Source organism: Elephantulus edwardii, unplaced genomic scaffold (assembly GCF_000299155.1).
Source record: "Elephantulus edwardii isolate Elephantulus edwardi_28Jun2011 unplaced genomic scaffold, EleEdw1.0 scaffold00086, whole genome shotgun sequence".
NCBI lineage: Eukaryota > Metazoa > Chordata > Mammalia > Macroscelidea > Macroscelididae > Elephantulus > Elephantulus edwardii.
This window is the reverse complement of record NW_006399836.1, coordinates 10,804,956-10,823,948: the sequence shown is the minus strand read 5'-3', so window position 1 is coordinate 10,823,948 and position 18,993 is coordinate 10,804,956. Positions and strand designations below refer to the sequence as shown.

The window sequence follows — 18,993 nt, the reverse complement described above, 5'->3', positions numbered from 1 at the left end:
CCATCCATCCATTATCCATTCATCCATCCATCCATCCACACACTCATCCATCCCTTTTGATCTATCTGCCCAGCACCCATTCATGCATCCATCCACCTATTCAATCATCTCTTCAATATCCATTCACCTCTCCATTTGACCTTGTAACTTAATTCAGTTCACCTTCACTTATTCTATTCATTCTATCCCATCCACTCATTTACCTATATTCAATCACTGAGTGTCCATCAGTTGCTTACTGAGTTGTATCCCCGTCCTCAAGGAGTTCATGGAAAGGACCTTCTCTCTCCTTTCTGGTTGGCTTGCAGTCTCACCTCCTTGAACCCTATACTACTCTCTTCGGCAGATTTGTTGACTCTATCAGACTGTCTTTGTGGAAGAAAGTTCAGTCTGGTTTCCATGGGCTCCACAGAGCAGAACTAACACAGGGGAGAGGCAAAGAGTGGACAAGAGGTGACAGGATGAAGAATTTGGTTCTATGGAGGGAGGAACTTGCTAATCACCCACCAGTGAGCACACTCACAGTGTCAGAGTGGGTGTGCACTGGGGGACAGAGGAGGCAACAAGGAGACCACTAGCAGAGATCAGGGCTAGTGTGAGGTAAGCTTTGAAGCCAAAGAGATTGCTTGGCTTTGTGTTCCAGTGCCATCATGCTTCTGTGTGACCTTGTACACATATCTTAATCTCTCTGGGCTTCTCGTTTCTAAAAAGAGGCTAACAATAGATTCTACATCATACTGTTTCTGTCAGCATGACTGTATGCTGTTGTTGTTAGACGCCTTTGAGTGGACTATGACTCATAGTAACCCCATGAACAACAGACCTGAACCCTGTCCTCTCCTGTGCCGTCCTCACCGTCTCTGACACATAGGGACTCTTTGCTACCATCACCATGTCAGTCCACCTGGCTGAAGGTCCTCCTTTTTCACACTGATCCCCTATATAGATGTCGAACTTTCTGTACAGAGTGCTTAGAATGATGTAAGAAGGGACAGGCCAATACATTTTTTGCCACAATTGATGGTACTCTTAGGGAGCTCTGGTGGCTTCATGGTAAGGAATTGTGCTGCTGAAGCAAAGGTACATGGTTCGAATCCCTCAGTTACTATGTGGAAGAAAGATGGGCAATCTCCTCTCATATATTTACTGCCTCTGAGAACCCACAGGAAGGTCAACTTTGAGTCAGTACTGACTTGATGGTAAACAACAACAATTGAGCCCCAGGAGAGGCAGGCATGGTGCTGGGTTCTTTCTCATTCAGGGCCTCTTTCAAGCACAGTGTCTCAGCTGTTCATTCTGTGGAGGAGTTATTGAGCCCATATTTTGGAACAAGGAATTGAAGGCTCAGAGGGGCTGAACCTTGCTCATGATGTACGACTGGTGAAGGGTGGAGCTTGGCCTCAAGTCCAGGCCTCCTAACTCTGCTGCCCGTGTTCTCTTTTTCTCTCTCATCTCCTGCCTTTCAAGGGGCAGACATTCTGAGAAGCAAAGGTTCAGAGACATTTGTCGTGTGGTGTGTCTGCAGCATCTTTTTACCTTCTGGATGTTACTTTAAATTGCTGATTGTCTTGCATGTTTTCTCTCTTCCCTAGAGACCATTAAACTAAGACCTAATTTTTCTTTTCTCCAGTGACTTCACATTGACAGTGACCTTCATGATGTCCCCCCTTTGCCTTGCTTACTAGGAAGCTTGTGTCTATCATAATGCCTCCTTCTTTACATGGTTTTAATTTTTCTGCCTTTAACAGCCCCTTTATTTGTCTTTGACTGTGAACAACCCCAAGCCTAAAAGGAGCTGGATGAACACAAGTTGAATTTAGCAGAAAAAGATACTTTGCAGATTACAAGTAAGTAATTCAAATAAAATGGTGAGATGTTCAGGAAAGCACTGAGCCTTGTTTGTACCTGTCACCCATCCTCGATGGTTGTCTAGTCCAGGGCCTGGGGAGTGAACTTTGCACCAAGAGCTCAGCACTGATTCCCTCTGTCCAGTTTCATTCGTGGCTCTCCTTGCACGTAGTACAATGTGCAGTGTGGCCTGCCCTGTGAGCGCTCAGCTCCGCACACCTCGTCCCATGTCACTTGTGTGACTCTCCCTGAGCTTGTAAGGCATCTCTTAGGTTTAGGCACTGGACAAGTTCCTTCCTTCAGTAAAAGAGCCTTTGCATGCGGTATTCCCTTTGCCTGGAGCCGTCTTGCCTCTGCCACTCGCCGTCTTTGTCCCACTCAACCCTCCCCACTCTTCAGGTTTTGGCTTCCTGTCATCATCTCACAGATGCCTCCCCTGGCTGTTCTGTCTAAAGGCAGTGTGGTAGCTGGTCGTTGAGGATGACCCCAGAGCCTCCTCACCTCTCTGGGAACTCCTGTGCCCTTCCAAAGTACTCAGGAGTTCCATTCTCCTCTTCTTGACCCTGCGCTAAGCTTTGGGCCTTATTTTGACCAATGCAGAAAGTGGGAATTCCAAAACACTTAATTGCAATCAAACATATGCAACTTGTATGTCAGCCAAGAAGACATCATGTGAACAATGGAACTCTCTCTCTCTTTCTCATTGCTATGGAGGCAGTTCTAACTCCTAGCAGACCCTCCACCACATTTCCAAATCTGTAAATTGCAAGTGGGGGAGACAGCTGACTTTCTCCCTTGGAGCCACTGGTGAATTTGCACTGCCTGAGGAGTGTGATATTTGGGTTAGCAGCACAAGTCTCCACGGGCCACTCCACCAGTGCTCTCTCGAGGGACTGCTGCTGGGTTTTAAATCAGGGAACGTGTGCATCCAGGTTGTATCTTCTCACCATATTTATTCAATATGTATGCTGAGCAAATAATCTGAGAAGCTAGGCTAGATGAGGAAGAATGCAGCATCAGGATTGGAGACTCATTAACGAGCTGCAATATGCAGATGACACAGTCTCGCTCGCTGAAGGAGAAGAGGGCGTGAAGCACTTACTGATGAAGGTGGAAGACGACAGCCTTCAGTCTGGACACATCTCAGCCTCGAGGAAACAGAAGTCTTCACTCTGGGCCGTTAAGCAATATCAAGATGAACAGAAAAGACTGACATTGGCAAGGATTTTGCTTTACACGAGTGTCCACCCAGTAGTTAGGAATTCAGTGGTCCTAGTGAAAAGGGAGTAATGTGCTAGGCTGCTAACTGAGATTGGGGTTTGGAAACCACCAGCAACTATGCTGGAGGAAGGTGGATACTCTCCTCGTATAAAGGTCCAAGGCCTTGGAGGCCTGGTGGATGGGAGCTGTAAGGTTGCCGAGGAAGGACAGAACTCAGTGCAGGCCAAGAAAGACAGTTTATTGAGGAGAAACTGCCGGGCTGGCTCTCAAGCAGAAGACCAGCCCCCATAAGAGTTAGAGGGGGGGGGGGTTTATATTTTCTTACATGGGAACTGGGGAAGGAGATGCTTACAGATGGTTCCTTCAAGATAGCGAAGTGGGCTGGGTTCTCAGATAACTAATCCTGGGAAAATGGGGGTCGCTTAGTTTCACAGAGAGAAAAATCATGACTGCTGCTTCCTGCTATTGGACCCTCTCAGTAGCCATTCTGGGTGAAGAAGGAGAGGGCTCTACAGTCCTAATATGAGCTAGGAGTCAGAGTTGACCTGACGACAGGGGCTCTGGCTTTGGTTTTACATGCACATACAGGACCACATGCAGTCCATACAAATATAAGCTCTGGTGGACTAGTGAGTAAGGCATTGTACTGCCAGTCAAGCCAAAGGCAGGCAGTTCAGATCCACCAGTGGCTATTGAAGAAAAATATGGGCAGTAACTTCCTGTACAGAGCAGGAGCCTCAAAAAACCCACTGGCGTGTCTGCCACAAGTTGGTTCGATGCCACTGCAATGAGTTTGAGTTTGAGTTTGGAGATGACCCTCACGCTCACCTGTGCAGGCTGATGCATAGCTGGGTCTATGAGCACCCACAGAGTAAGTCTGTGGGGGGACCACAGCCTCACCTCTTCTGTGTATCCTGCTCGGGCTAGCTCACCCCCTCTTGGCTCCTTTGTGGTGCCATTGTCACATCTCTCGTCTGTTCTCTGGGAGCTTCCTGCTCAAAGGTCCATGTCTGGGTCATCTCTGTACTCCTGGAAGTAGGATCAGCAGCCGGCAGAGGGAATGTGCTCAGTGGACACTGACTGGCTGGCTCTATGGATGTGTGCTGGTAGTGGATTTAATTGGAGGGCTGTGCCTTCCTCTCCCTCTCCCCCAAGCCCACCTGTCAGGGGTTCAAGATGACGATGACTCAGCATTTAGCTGCCCCAGCTCGTGACTTCCCTTCTTTGTCCCCATTGTCAAGGCTCTATCTTCTGCTTCCCAGCATGAAACGCACACCTTTATCCACCATGTTCTCTAACCAGATGCCACAGGTCCATCCCCAGGTGCTCCTCAGCACAGAAGAAAAGAATTGCTGGGGGTGGTGTGGTATGGTGTGTGTATTTGTGTATGCGTGTGCATGCGTGTGTGCATGTGCATGAGTGCACATACACACAGGTATATGTTAGAGTTGTGCACCTGTGCACAAGCACCCCGGGGTGTGTGTGTGTGGGTCTCCAAGGTATGCATGAACGAACCCACGTGCACACACCATTTGTATGACTGATGGCGCAGTTTGGTGGTAAGTGTTTAACAAACAGCTGCTTGTTTTTCCCCCAAGTGTGACTCCTAGCAACCCTATAAACAGTGGCCCTGAACTGAAAAGGACCCTGTCCTTTACTATCCGCATGACCTCTGTCAGGCTCATTTGCAGGAGTCGCTCATCAGTCCATCTCATCAGGGTCTTCCTTTCTTTCCCTTTTCCAGTGTGAGGTCTGTCTCTAAGGAATGACTCCTGAAAATTTGCTCAAAGTAAGTGAGACCAAGTTTCACCATCCTTGCCTCTAAGGAACACTCACTATGGATGTACTTCCTTCAAGATGTATCTGTCTGTTCCTTTGGCAGTCCATGGGATATTCAATACTCTTCTGCAACATCACAATTCAAAGACATCATTTCTTTGGTCTTCCTTATTCATTGTTCAACTTTCAGATGTATAGGAAGCAATTAAAAATCCCACGGTTTGGATCAGGCACACCTTGGTCTTTAAACTGATGTCCTTGCTCTCTAGAACTCTACAGAGCAGAGTTCCCCAAGGCAGTTTGTCTCTTCATTTCTTCACAGTGGCTACCACACTTGTTGATTATGGATCAGGGAAAAACAAAATTGCTAAAAAAATCAGCATACACAGCATCTGCAGCACTTGCTTATTCTTGTAGTGTAAATACATCCACCGTGACCAATCTCAGGCTGCCAGTGAGCGTCACTGATGGGGGAGCTGTGAATCGATGTGCATGCACGGCTCAGTGTGGGTTCTGGTTCCAGCACATCCTGGATTCATGCCTGGGATGGCCTGTGGCAGGGAACACAACCTGGGGAGAGGTTCTCTGGCCTTGAGGAGTCTCTGTAACTGGACTAGTGACACTCTTCCCACAGCTTGGGCTCCAGGGAGCAGGCAGTCATTGGCTTCCCCACCAGCTCCCTCTGCCTAGCTATAGGGGGCCCCTCCTTAGGTAGAACTAGACACACCTAGGGTCAGCCACTGCCCCTCACCCTCGGACACTTCCAGTGTTGTTGGAGTTTGGTGAGGTCAGCACTACACCAGAGCACAGAGGGCAGAAGAGAAGGATGTGCTCCAGGGGCAGCTAAGGACCACAGAGAAGGCCACAGGAAGCCAATTCAGTGTGCAAATCTGCTCAAGCGGCCTGTCCTGTCTGGTCGCAAATCATGCACTTCTCCCCACCCCTCTTTTTTGCAAAAGGGTAATACCACTGGGCTCCCTGGCTCCTTATCTAACCTGGAGTTGGTCTTTAGGTTGAAATCTATGTTCACAGACCAGAGGGGCAATGTGCCTTGACTTGTACCCTGGGCTTGAAGGGGCACTATCTGGCCTGCCTTAGACTGCACCCCTCCCCGCTGGTGAAGGAGTGCAGAGGCCAAGGGGGCACACTCACCCTGAGTTGGTTACCTTTGCAGATCTTGCTTCTTGCTATTCCACAGTTCCTGCATCAAAGTTTCCAAGATTGTGGCATTTCTGTGGGTTGTCTTCCTAAGGGAGGACTGGGGCACCAGTAGGCTGGAGGGTGGCCAAGGAGTGGTTGCTCTGGTGGCTTTAGATGAAACTTGGACGCCTGGGTCCTTGTTGGACTGACCTCTCCTGTGCTCTGCGGAGCTGGAGGTGGGAGGGTGGGCAATCTTGGGCTGGGAGCTAGGGCTGAGGGTTGCCCAGGATCTTGGGGTAGGGAGGAGGGCTGGCCTCAGGCTTCCACTTTTAGGTACAGAACTTGGGGAAGGTAAGAATTTTAAATGAGAGTACAGTTTTCAATCAGTCTGAGAAGGTATTTGCCAGGAGAGACTGAATACATTGGAAAATTGGATTTGCAGCTGTTACATATTTAGATGGGGAGCTCTGGTGGTGTGGTCTGTGGTGAGTTGCACTGATAATCCAAAGGTCATGTTTCTCCAGTGGTTCAAATCTCCAGCAGCTACGGGGGGGGGGGGGGAATGGGCAGTCCCCTCCCATTGTGAATTACAGCCTTCGAGACCCCTGGAGGTTTCTGTGGGTAGGAAACAGCTCAGCAGCAGTGAGTGAGTGGGTGTGGCATTTAGACACATGGTGTGTGTGGGTCTTCCTTGACTCCGCAGACACTGGAGGTGAATCTGGAAGGGGAATTGCTTGGGATTTGTGTAGGGCTTGGTGGAGTGGCACTTGGGGACCTGGGCTGTAGTGAGCAGAGTTCTAAACTTTGGTCAGTTCATTGGTCAGAGGGGAGTTTTCCGGTTCCCCATGGTGTGGGGCTGCCCCTGCTTTTAGTTCTGTGTGTCTCTCTCGGCTTTCATCTGCATGTCACCTCTCTTCACTTGAGCCCCAAGAAGAAATGAAGAGTGCTTAAGATTCTTCCTCTGTCTTAGACGTTGTCTTCTCTTCCCAAACTTCCATCTCATTAAGAAGCCCTGGTTTTTGTCAAGACTAGATCCAGAATAGTGTGGATGGCCGATGCAGTTGGCTGCTAACTAAAATGTTAGTGGTTCAGGTCCTTTCAAGGCACTTGGTGAACAACTTCTAAAAATCAGCCCCTAAAAGTCCAGTGGAGTGTGGGAGTTCCCATAGGTATGGGCTCGAGTACACTGGCCAGCAGAGGGTGGTGATGGTGGGATCAAGATACACCACGGTGTCTGGGACACTTTCTTTCTGGTTCTCTCCTTGTGTGTTATCATGACTGTTTCTAAGGAGCCTTGATGTTCCCTGTGGACCACTCCTCTGTCCCCTCATAGGAGAAACCAGCAGGCCAGTGAATCCCAGGCATTTGAACAGACGAGACCTTGGTGTATTTTTGGTGTGCGATCTTGGAGAGGGTGAAACCAAGTTCTACCTTGAAGACTAAGATTTTGAAGCTCTGTCTCACATACTTTGGGCACATGACCAGGAGGCACCGATCCTTGGAGAAGGACATCATGCTTGGAAAGGTGGATGGACAGCACAGGAGAGGAAGACCCTGGACGAGATGGATTGATACAGTAACTGGGGCAATGGGGTTAGGTGTGTCAGAGTCAGTGAGACTGGCCCAGGACGGGATAGGCTTTAGAGCTTTTGAACATAAGGTCATTATGAGTAGCAGGTGACTTGATGGCACATAACAGCAACAACATAACAATATGCTGGATGCCAAGAGGGCAGGATGAAGGCTTTTTCTTTGTTCAGAGCCGGGTAGCCTAAGGCTTTCATTTTAACAAGCTCTGGCCGGTCTTGCTCTCCCATCGTCATGTTTGTCATTTGTTGACACGTGCCATTGATTCAACTACAATTCGTAGCGACCCTATGACCCCTAAGAACAGCAGATCGGAACCTGACCCATCCCGCGCCGTCCTCACTCTCTGAAGTGCTCCTGCCCGCTGTCCCAGCCACTGTGTCAGTCTGTTCTGTTGAGGTTCTTCCTCTCTTTCTCTGACTGATACACTTTCCCTGTATCATCCATTGTCATAGAATAAAGTATAAACTTGCCCTTCTGGGTCAAGAACAGTGAATCAGGTAATAGTGGAGATATGAAAGTGAGGTGTAGGAAGGCACTGGAGGGAGCGTTTTGGCCAGTACATAGGACTTTTGGCTTGCTTTCTAAATCTTGATTTGATCTTGAAAGACTTTCTTTATTGCCCATCCTTGTTCAGTATCTGCTATGGAGTAAATTGTGTCCGCCTCAGTTCCAGTGGATAGGATCTGTTTTGGAACTGAGATGTTTCTTATGTCAATGAGGTCAGAACAGAGTAGGGCACGTTCTGAACCTAGTCACATCTGAGTTATAAAAAAGAGCAGAATAGACACAGGGGCACACACAGGGAGAAGACAGACGCCAGTGGGGTCTTGTCTACAGGAAACGTGCCAAGGTCTCAGCAGACACCAGAGATTAAGAGAGAGATTGTGGAAGGAATCGGCATGGCCAGACCCTGGAACTGAACTCCAGAATGGTGGGTAAAGTAGCTTCTGTCCTGTAAATCACCCACTTGTAGTATAAATGCCAAAGAGCAAGGATGCCAGTTTAAAAACTAAGGTGTGCCTGACTCAAGCTATGTTCTTTTCAGTTGCTTCCTATGTGTCTGAAAGTGGGACTGTGAATAAAGAGAACAGAAGAAGGATCATTGCCTTTGAATCGTGCTGTTGGAGCAAAGTATTGAACATCCCATCGGTCTCCAGAAGAGCAAACAAGTCTGTCTTGGTGCAGTGCAACCAAGGTGCTCGGTAGAGCAGAAGCGTCATCTCCTTTGATTATCTGATCAGGAGGTGCCACTCCTTGGAAAAAGACATCATGCTGGGAAAAGCAGAGGGTCAAGGAAAGGAAGGAATACCTTTAAGGAGGTGGAGTGACACAGTAACTGTCACCGTGGGCGTGAGCCCAGCAGAGACTGTGAGGAGGTTACAGGACAGGCTGGGTTCCACTCTGTTGTTCTAAGTAGTAGTGTACTTCATGGCACCTACAAATACAACAACAATGACAACAGCTTGTGGTATTTCTACAGTTGTTGTTGTGTGCCATCGAGTTGTTTGCGACTCATAGCGACCCTATGTACAAGAGCTCTAAACACTGTTCTATCCTGTGCCAACCACGCCGTCTCAAACGCACTTATTCCCACTGCTCCAGTCACAGAATCGATCCATCTCATTGAAGGTCTTCCTCTCCTTTGCCGCCCCTCCACCCTGCCAAATATGATGTCCCTCTCCAAGGACCAGTCTCTCCTTGCAACATGCCCAAAATATGTCAGACGAAGCTTCAGAATCCTTGACTCCAAGGAGCATTCCGGCTTCACCTTCTCTAGCACAAACCTGTTTGTTCTGCTATCACTCCATGTTATATTCAACACTCTTCTTCAGCACCACAGCTCAAGGGCATCAATTCTCTTTCTATCAACCCTATTCACTGTCCAACTCTCTGATGCATAGCATGTAATTGTGAAGACTATAGCCTGGATCAGGCGCACCTTAGTCTCCAGCCTGACATCGTTGCTCTTCAGTACTCTTGAGAGGTCCCTCACAGCCGACTTTCCCAATGCAATTCTTCTCTTGATTTCCTGGCTGCTGTTACCAAGAGTGTTGATTGTGGAGCCAAGCAAACTGAAACTGTTAACTATCTCAATCTCTTCACCATCCATTTCTACTAGGACAATACTAAGTCACAGTATGGTAGTTTTTAATGTTATCATTCATGAAATCGTACATGTTTAGTGCATTTTGAGAGGCATTTGCAGTCTTCCTTTAAACAGTGGGCCTTGCAGTTTGACCAGACCAGGGCTGGACATTGGTGGGTTAATTTTTTTGGAGTCTTTTTCTACAATCAAGAGTCAGGTCCTCTGCTGGCATCTCATCCTGCCTATCCCAACACTGTAAGTGACAAGAGCCCCTCCTCCTCTTCTCAGACATGGCCCCTCTGAGGGGGAGTCCACCGAGTACATGTCACAGGCCCTGTCTCTTCCAGTCTGCATACCTCCAGGGGGGAAAAACCGACGCTCTGGAGTGTGTTTAGGATGATAAGGGGCACTGGTGGCCTACTGGTAAGAAGCTGCGCAGCAATTCCAAAGGCACGCAGTTCAAATCCACCAGTTGCTCTGTGGGAGAAGGATGGACAGTCTCCTTCTGTGCAATTAACTGCCTCTGAAAAATGGCCGGAAGGTCAGCAACGGGTCAGTTTGACTCGATGTATACAACAACAAACCTTGGTTCTACAGAGTAGTGAGGCTGATTTATTCTAAGAGAAAACTATCATGCTTACTCTCTTTAAACCTTTGAGGGTTTGTTGTGTTCAAGTGCTCCCTGGAGGTGCATATGTTAACATACTTGGCCACTCACTGAAAAGCTGGACTCTACCCACAGGAGCTTTGGAAAGGCCTGGTGACCTACTTCTGAAAAAAAAAAAACACAACAACCCCAAAAACTAGTCATAAAAAACCTTATGAAGGATATTTCTATTCTATGCATATGGAGTTCACATGGTTGGAGTTGATCTAATGATACTTGATCTGCCTACAGTAAGGGTGAGCTCCCTGTCCCTGGAGGTATGTAAGTATCAGTGAGCAATATTTAAGAAGAGACTCATGACCTGAGAGTGAGGATATGCTAGGCGCGTGGCTTCCAAGCCCCATGTCCTGGTCCTGAGTGTCTTTAAACGTCCTTGAAATGGGATGATAAGAGTTGAGAATGTAATGAAAGAAGTCCACCGAAGTGAGATCCAAGCTATAAAAAAAAAATCTTTATTTCATGTACCAGGATTTTTTTTTTTTTTAGTTTTCTGCTTTTTAAAATTTTTTTCTGTTAACAGTCTGAAAAAAAAAAAATAGGACCCACCAAGAAAATAAAATGGAGGTTGGTTTCTTAAACTGACCCGAGCTGGACGTGAGCAGTCAGCCACTCTGGGAAGCAGTGCCCGGGCTGTCTCCAGCTGGCTGCCTCTGTCCCTCAGCACCCCCAGCTGTCTCACAGCCATGCTCACCCCCATGCCCGGTTTTCTTCAAATAGACCCAGACCCCAAACCTCACAACATGAAAGGAGGGACTGATTGCACCCCAAAAGCTTTGCCCGGTGGAGAACTGAGGCTACTTCTGTCCTGGGATTGTGCCCCATGTTTGCACTTTTCTGGGGCCTCTCCTTTCTCTCCAGTCCGTGATCCCCTCTAGTTGGGTTCTGAAGGGACTGTGGGCAGGGCTAGAGTTGGGGGAGAATAGGTGTTTGTCCAGGGTGCTCTGCTTGTGGCCCTGTGGCCCTTGGGAACTTCTGGGCTGGGCTGTGTCATGTCCTGCCTTGTAGCTCCAGCTGGGTATCTGTCCTCCAGTGGCTGCTAAGTTTCTTTCCCCAGACCAAAGGACTTCAGGGAAGAGCAGCAGGGGTAGCAAGCCTAGGAAGCCCTTCTCACTGCTCCCTGGGGAACTCCCCAGAAAGCTGACCTTGGAAACTCCAGGCCAGGCGAGTGGAGAGAGGCGCCTGCTTTCAGTGGGATGGCACACAGGCTGCTCTGAAAGTCTAGCTTGGGGTAACATCTAGGGTCCTCTCCATCTCAAGTGGCCCTTTTCATTCTTGGAAAGAAAGGAGAACACCAGGACACCCCAGCTTTCTTCTGGGGTGTGACTTTTGGGGCTGGTCTTCACTTTGGGAAATGAACTTTGTGGACACTCTCTATCCCTTCTACCATAACATTTCCCACATGACCCTTGACCCTGGGGGGGGGTGTCTCCTCTTTCTTTGACCTCAGAGACAGTGGGGGAAGGCTGGTGGAGATGTCTAACAGCACGGAGGTCTCCTTCACCCTATGACTGGGCTGTGGCATTAAAGAAAGGGGGCAGGGAGTGCACAGCAGTGTTGGGGACCTCTGATGACTGTTCCTCTTTGCCTGAGCAGCAGGATACGTTTGCTCACATGAGTGCATTTTTGCTTTGACATTGGATGTGGGGGTAGGGGTTGGGGAGCACAGTGAGGAGGCATATGGTGTGTGTGTGTGTGTGTGTGTGTGTGTGTGTGTGTGTCTGTTGGAGAGGCTGACTGACCATCTGGAATGTTTCAATGTCTGGGGGCTGGATGGCAGGTGTTTTGGTCGTCCTGAATCTCTCCCTGGGCAAGTGGTGAGTCTTAAAAGTCGTGGATGTGAAAAATGAGAACTGGCCTTTGGGGTGCATCTGGGTCAGATCACACCTCTGAGTCACACAGGGGGGAGACTGAAGCCCAGAGAGGCCAAGCAGCAAGGAATTCTAGAACTCTAGAATGTAATCTTGTGCCAGCAAGCATGGGTGTGTGTGTGTGTGTGTGTGTGTGTGTGTGTGTGTGTGTGGTATGTGGGAGGGCATAAGTACGCATAAAGGCCAGTGTGGAGTTGTCCATGGCTTTGGAAAGCAAGTGAGTCTTCTGGAAACGTGTCTGTGCCAGGAGACGGAAGGGTCTTGGGATGAGATAGCATCTCTGTGACTGGAGCTCTAAGCTGAGAGAACTCTGGGTGTGAGTGAGAACGTGGATGAGTTTCTATGACTGGACGCGTGTGTGCTCATGCACATAGTGAGCGTGCATGTGTGTATGCTAATAGTGACGGTGAGTGTACATGTTGTTTGTATGGTGTGCGAGTGTGACGGTGTAGTGTGTGTAGGTGTCTCTGTAGCATGAGTGTGCAGATGCATGAATGAACGTGTGATGGTGCTGCATCTGTAGGATGAGTCCGTGTGTATACATAAGAGCGTGAGCATGTGTGCATGTGACTGTGTGTGTGGCATGTGTAGTGTGCATGGTGTGAGTGTGTGTGACTGTGTATGTAGCATGGGGAGCGTGTATGGTGTGTTTGTGTAGTAGGGTGCGTGGTCCGCTTCGTGTAGACCCGATTCTCTATGGTGATTCTCTCCCATGGTAGCAGCACCTTCCTGGCATCAGGAAGAGAGATTTTCTCCCAGAATCTCCCTGCAGCTGGCTCGGGCCCTTCCTCCACCCCGATCTTTAAGCCCAGCTCTAATCTCTCACAACGGTTTTTTTATTTTTTAAATTTTTTAAAAATGAATTTGTATATTTGTTTTCAGTTTTCTCTTTACAGGTTCCCTGCTAAATTTTAAGTCCCCCACCCCGCCCCATTTTTTTTTTTTTAATTTTCACAGTTTAAAGCTGGAAAAGAATTAAAAGAAAAATACTATCTGATTTTCTTGCAAGTAAATCCACTTATTAGATATTTACATTTATTTATACTCTGTGGTTTTTTTATTAAAAAAAAATCACCACTTGTTTTTCCTTTTTCTTTTGTAAAAAGAAACCTTTTTGCTGTATCATTGTTGGACCCGCTGGGCCCTGACAGGGCATCTGCGAGTCCAGGGACCCCCAAAGGGTCAGTGAACCCCCTTCCCAGGGAGCCTGGGGGGGCCTATGAGTCTAGGGGTCCACCATCACCTCAGGGTCACAAAGTGGCCCTGAGGTGAAGGGTGAGGAGGGAGAGCTGCTTTATTTCCCCCGGGGGTGGGCATCTCCTGACCTCTAGGACAGGACCTTGGGGATGGTGACCCCCAAGAGGCTCACCCTGAGGATTCGGGGGTCCTGGGCATCTAGGTAAGCCACCGGCAGCCAGCCCCTCCCCTTCCCTTCCGTCAAGGCCTAGGAAGTCATCACAGTGGGTTAAGGACCATTAAGGATTGGGAACCTAAGAGCTGGGCGAGCCCCAAGGGCACCCCCTCCAGGCACCGCAGGGCCACCTGGAGACCTGCCCCATCAACTTATGGAGCCGCTTGAGAGCCGCGGCAGGCCTGGCCTCCCTGGGGCACCCACCCTGGGCTCCAGGTACCTGGCAGTGACCAGAGGCCCACCCGACCTGGGGCCCCTGAGTCTCCACCCCCTCATGCTCCCAGGGAGGCAGAGCTTGCTTGGGGTTAAAGAGAACAGAAAAGTAATTCTCCCCAAGTTGGAAAAAAAAAAACACATCCCCAAACCCAAAACAAATAGTAACAGAAACCCCTGATAAATTGATAAATACAAAGAACCTCTCTTCCTTTCTGCGTCTTATCTTTTTTTTTTTATTTTTTAAATGTTATCTTGGTTCCCTTTTATTTTTTCATTTAAATTGGTTTTTATTAAATGTTAAAATAATGGTACATGGGAAATCATGCATTTTCTTTTAGATTTATTTTCTATTTTTAATTGTTTTTAAATCCCTCTCACTTTATTTTTTTCTCTAAAGTTTGTTTTCCTTCCCTCGTTTATTTATTTAGTGATTTGTTTCGCGTCTCCTGTTGTTGTTTTGCTTCTTTTGTTCCTCTTATATTTTGTTCTTTTTTTTTTAAATTTATGTGTTATGTTTTGCTCTTTTTTTGTTGTTTTTTTGCTTTTGGAAGGTTCCCCTTGGGTGGCTTGGTTCCCCCGCCCTCCCCCCACCCTCGGCTGCCCCCTCCCCGCAGGCCACGCCCTTCCTCCCAGCAGACCACGCCCTAGCACATACTGGCCACGCCCTCCCTCCCATAGGCCACGCCCTCCACCCCGCAGGCCACGCCCCTCCTCCCCGCTCTGCCCGGGGCCGCCTGCGAGTGGCGTGGTGGGCGCAGCCCCCGGCGGGCTTCATACTGGGGTGGTCCGGCGGTTGGCTGTGTTGGTGTGGAGAGAGTCCTTGTTCTCCTTCTGGATACAGTTGTGAACTTGGAGGAAGCTGTTATCCCTGTCGGAGTTGTAGGTGGCGGTGGGCGTGGTGGCGGCCTTCAGGGGGTCCCTGCTGAGGGTGTACATGGAGATCTCCGTGGAGGGCAGGGTGTTGAAGCCCTTGATGCCCACGGGGGAGGCGTCCCTGGAGTGAGAGGGCTCGGTGGAGCGGGAGCTGGATCGGCTGCGGCGCTGGTAGCGGTAGCGGTAGCTGGGGATGCGGGTGATGGCGGAGGCCTGGAGGTAGTCCGTGGCGCGGGCGGTGGCCCGCAGCTGTTTGTGCCGATCGATAAACATGTGGACGGCCAGCACTCCGACCATCTCGGCAATGATGAAGGACAGGGCCCCGAAGTAGAAGGACCAGCCGTAGGAGTAACTATTCTTTTTGGAGTCACTCTTGGAGGGGTCTCCGGCATTGGCAGATATGTACACTATGATGCCAATAATGTTACTCAGACCTGCGGGGCACAGGGTGGGCGCGGGCGGAGGGGGCAAAGGAGAAGGCGGGTTAGTGTCTGGGCAGGGCCGGAGGGTGGGGGGTGGGTGGAGGGAGCTGGTGTCCTCAAGGGGAGCGGTGGGGCTGGCCCCCTTAAACAAGCACGTGGAAACACGTGCACTGGGGTGAGGGGCGAGGGGAGCAGTCTACAATGTACAGAGACTCATTGCCAAGCCACTTCCAACTCATAGCCAGTTCCCGAGGCTGTAAATCACTCGGGAGGAGCCAGCTCGTCTTTCTGTGGGATTTGAGTTAGCCGATCAGCTTTTACCTACTAAACCACCCAGCTTCATGCCAAGCAGAGTAACTGTTGTTTATTGAGGAGTTCTGGTGGTGCAGTGGTTAAGTGGTGCTGTCAGTTGCCTTACTGAAAAGTCTGAACGCACCAAGCCCTTCCTTGGGATGGAAGAAGCTGGCACTCTGCTCCCATAAAGATGGCAGCCTGGGAGACACAATCTACACAGCAATAACAACAATGTTGCTTCTGAGTGTTTGCTGCCTGCCTGCTTTGCAAGCACTTTACAGATGCTCCTAACAGAAGCACAGAGGTTGAGGAACTTGGTTAAGGCTGCAGGGAGACATGCACGGAGGGGTTAAGGGTTAAGCCTGCTTTCTGTGGTAGCTGTGTGTGTGTGGCCTTCGGCAAGCTAACCCAACCTTAGGCTGCATTTCTAGGTCTGTAAAATGGGCCCAGGTCAGGACTTTGGGTTAAATGAGTTAATAGACATGGAAGCTCTAAGCCTGCCAAGTGGTGCTGACTGACTGTCAGCCTTTCATACCGTGTGGCTCTTCCTACAGCTCATGTTCTTTTCATGACAAATCACACTGGGCTCAGAAATCAAGTTTCAGGAGCCAGCCTGCACCTGGCTGGGTCAGCTCCTCCTTGATTTCTAGGATGGAGCTGGGTTCCACTTGGCGGTCCCCCCTCCATGTTCCCTGCCTCCAGCCTCCTGGGAGGGACCTGGATCTTGTCACTTTTCTAAGTGGTGATAGGGAGGTGCAAAAGATGAGACATTAGGCCCGGGGACAGGGTCAGAGGAAGTTCCTGGAGTTGAGAGGCTCAGGAATGGCTATGGGGCCACAGTACCCTCTTCCTTCTGGGTATAACCTGTTGGGAGGCCTGGAGCTTTTCCGCACTCCCCCTTCCTCTCTCTGCCGGGACTTCCCAATCACGGAGCACCCCAGCCAGCCTCCTCTCCACAGTGGGCTTCCCCCCCCCCCCCCCCGCCTGCCCGGCCCAGCCATGGTACCTGCGGACACAAAGAAGATGCCAGCACTCAGGATGATGTTGTGTCGAGTCTTGTAGAACTCGCTGGCCGCGATGCACAGTCCACCCATGAAGAGCAGAATCACGCTGAGGATAGGAAAGATACTCGACGCCCTCACGGCCCCTGGAGAACACAGAGGGCAGGGAGAGAGAACAGCATGGCCTTGAACCAGGGTGCAGGGGGAGGAGTGAGAGCAGTCCCTGGCAGGGGAGGTTCACGGACATGGGCCCCAAGTCAGGGGGATGGGCAATTACATCAGGGAGGGGAGAGGAGACGGCGAGGCCCTGCCTGATCATACCCTCCAGAGCTCCCCCTGCCTTCAGGCCCAAACGCAGACACCTGAGCTCAGCACATAAGTGCTGGCCTCTGCCTACCTGCTGGCCTCATGTCCTTGACCCTGACTTTTGGCACATAGAACTCTCTTACTGGAAATGTTGGTTCTGTCCTTCTTCACTCAGCAAACTCCTATTCATCCATCAAAGCCCATCTCAAAGTCTCCTCCTCCATGGAACCTTCCCTGACTTCCCTCAAAGCCATCAGTTCCCTCTGCACTGGGGTATTTGGGGCGTGTTGAAAAGTGGTGACAAGGAACCACTTGCTGTGCATTTGAATCTGGCTCTGGCATTTATTTGCTGCATTAAGTTTGAGTGAGTTGCATCACCTCACTGTGCCTCAGTTTCTCCATTTGTAAAACAAAGAGGGAACTGGTGCCTGCCTCCTAGGATGGCTGTGAGGACTGGATGAAATGGTTCAGGCAATGCATTTAGATCACTTTCTGGGAACTTTTTTTAGTAACAGGCTAGTAACTGATAATTGTGACACCAAATAGTTGTGTGGGTACTTCCACCCATGGTGAGGGTCGTCATGTGAGGCCAAGGGCTGCAGATCCTTTATAATTCTCTTTATTTCTCTGTCCCCAGGACCTAGTACATTGCTAAGGGCAGGGACATGGTGGACATACAGGCTCATTGAGGCATGACTGTGGTGAGGTGGTCCAGAGACAGGAAGAAGCAGATGATGGGGAGAAAATAGAAAAGAACTCCAAATTCAAACCAAATCAGAGTCCCTCAGGAGGAGGTGAGAAAGGACTGATAAAGGCAGAAGGGAGGGAGAGGCACAAATTCTCAGAGGGTGGTGGCTTCAGTGATGGTGGGAGGAAGAGGCGGGGTCAGCTGAGGCTGAGGGCAGGTGGCACTGGGGCGACAGGCTTAGTGAGCCTGGAGGCACACGGGATGCTTGTGTGTGTGCATGCACACTTTATAATGTGAACCCAGACATAAGAAAGAAAGTGTGTCAGGAACATCATTTTTTTCCCCCCTCCAAATAAGTACTGGGGTTCCTTGAGACTTTGACTCTGTGTCCTAGGGACTGGGCAGAGGAGGCAAGGCTGTCTCGGGCCACTGCGAGGGAAAAGGACATTATCTTTAACTGCTTTGCCTGCTTAATGACATCTGAGGAGGTTGGGTCCTGTTACCAGGGGGACCGGTGAGATGCTTGGGGCTGTGTTGAGAAGGAAGTGAAGGCCCCTCTTGGTGGAGCCCCTTCAAGGTAACTTCACGGGAGAGTCACAGAGAGTCACCTTACTGCCTTTTGGAGGGCGGTAAGGTGAGAAGGATCCATGGTGGGAAGACTCAGGGTTCCAGGCACTCTGCTGTGAGGTGTGTGACGCACACAGCTTCTGTGTGTACTGCAGGAATCTCCCATCAGGCCAACACTGCCCACTGAGGCCAGTGCGTGAGGGCTTAGTTTAGGGACTGGAAGGAGGGCTGGCTTTTGTATGTAGGTGAGCAAGTGCAGAGCTTAGCGGTACCTGTGGAAGCAGGAGCCAGAGGAGGGATGGGAGGCACTTTGCAGTCTCAGCATCCCTCCCTCTGGTCCCAGGCAGGGATGGGACCCTAGGAGGACCTAGGGGCTGCCACACTCCAATCTTGATGGGCATGTTCCCTCCCTGCAAATCATTTCCTAAGCTACACGAAGGATTTCCACTCAATCCACACACCTGCCCCCTCCTCACGCGTGTGTGTACACTTGCACCTGGGCTTGCTCACACATGTGCACACTCAGATCTATTCATGCACACACACGTGCATGGACAATTATGCATGCCTATCCTTACACACATGGACACCCCCTTCCTCTTCCATGCACACATGTGCACGGATGCCTGTACACACATGTCTGTGCACACACCACACCACCTTAATTCTCATCTTTATAGACAAATGGAGCTGAAGGCTTATTGAAGACCCAGAAGAGTAGATCTAGTATTTGTTCAGTATGTACATGTGTCAGAGACAGTGAAATTGGCTTAAGATAGAGCAGAGGTTCAGAGCAGTTGTACATAGGGTTGCTCTGGGTTGGAGTCAATGGCACATAACAACAACAACAACAACAAAAACAACAACAACATGTTCAGTGAACACCCAACATGCTTGATATTATTTAATCCTTGTAACAGCTTTCCTGGGGTGTTTTTTTTTTTTTTTACCCCACAGACAAGAAAACAGATTGGAGAAATTAAGTTGCTCAGGGCCACGTTTTTTTTTTTTTTTCT

At 49.7% G+C, this 18,993-nt stretch overlaps 1 protein-coding gene across 1 annotated transcript in view; it reads right to left on the bottom strand.

Annotated features, from left to right (window-relative positions):
• Positions 1 to 14,587: 14,587 nt before the first annotated feature.
• The window catches only part of CACNG2 (calcium channel, voltage-dependent, gamma subunit 2), a 220,447-nt gene continuing 216,041 nt past the window's right edge, over positions 14,588 to 18,993 (bottom strand). The window contains exons 3-4 of the mRNA XM_006890157.1: positions 16,422 to 16,562; positions 14,588 to 15,133 (exon numbers count right to left, since the gene is read on the bottom strand). Coding sequence (XP_006890219.1) covers positions 14,598 to 15,133; positions 16,422 to 16,562 — 677 coding nt within the window. The 3' untranslated portion in view covers positions 14,588 to 14,597. The remainder of the gene's footprint in view (positions 15,134 to 16,421; positions 16,563 to 18,993) is intronic.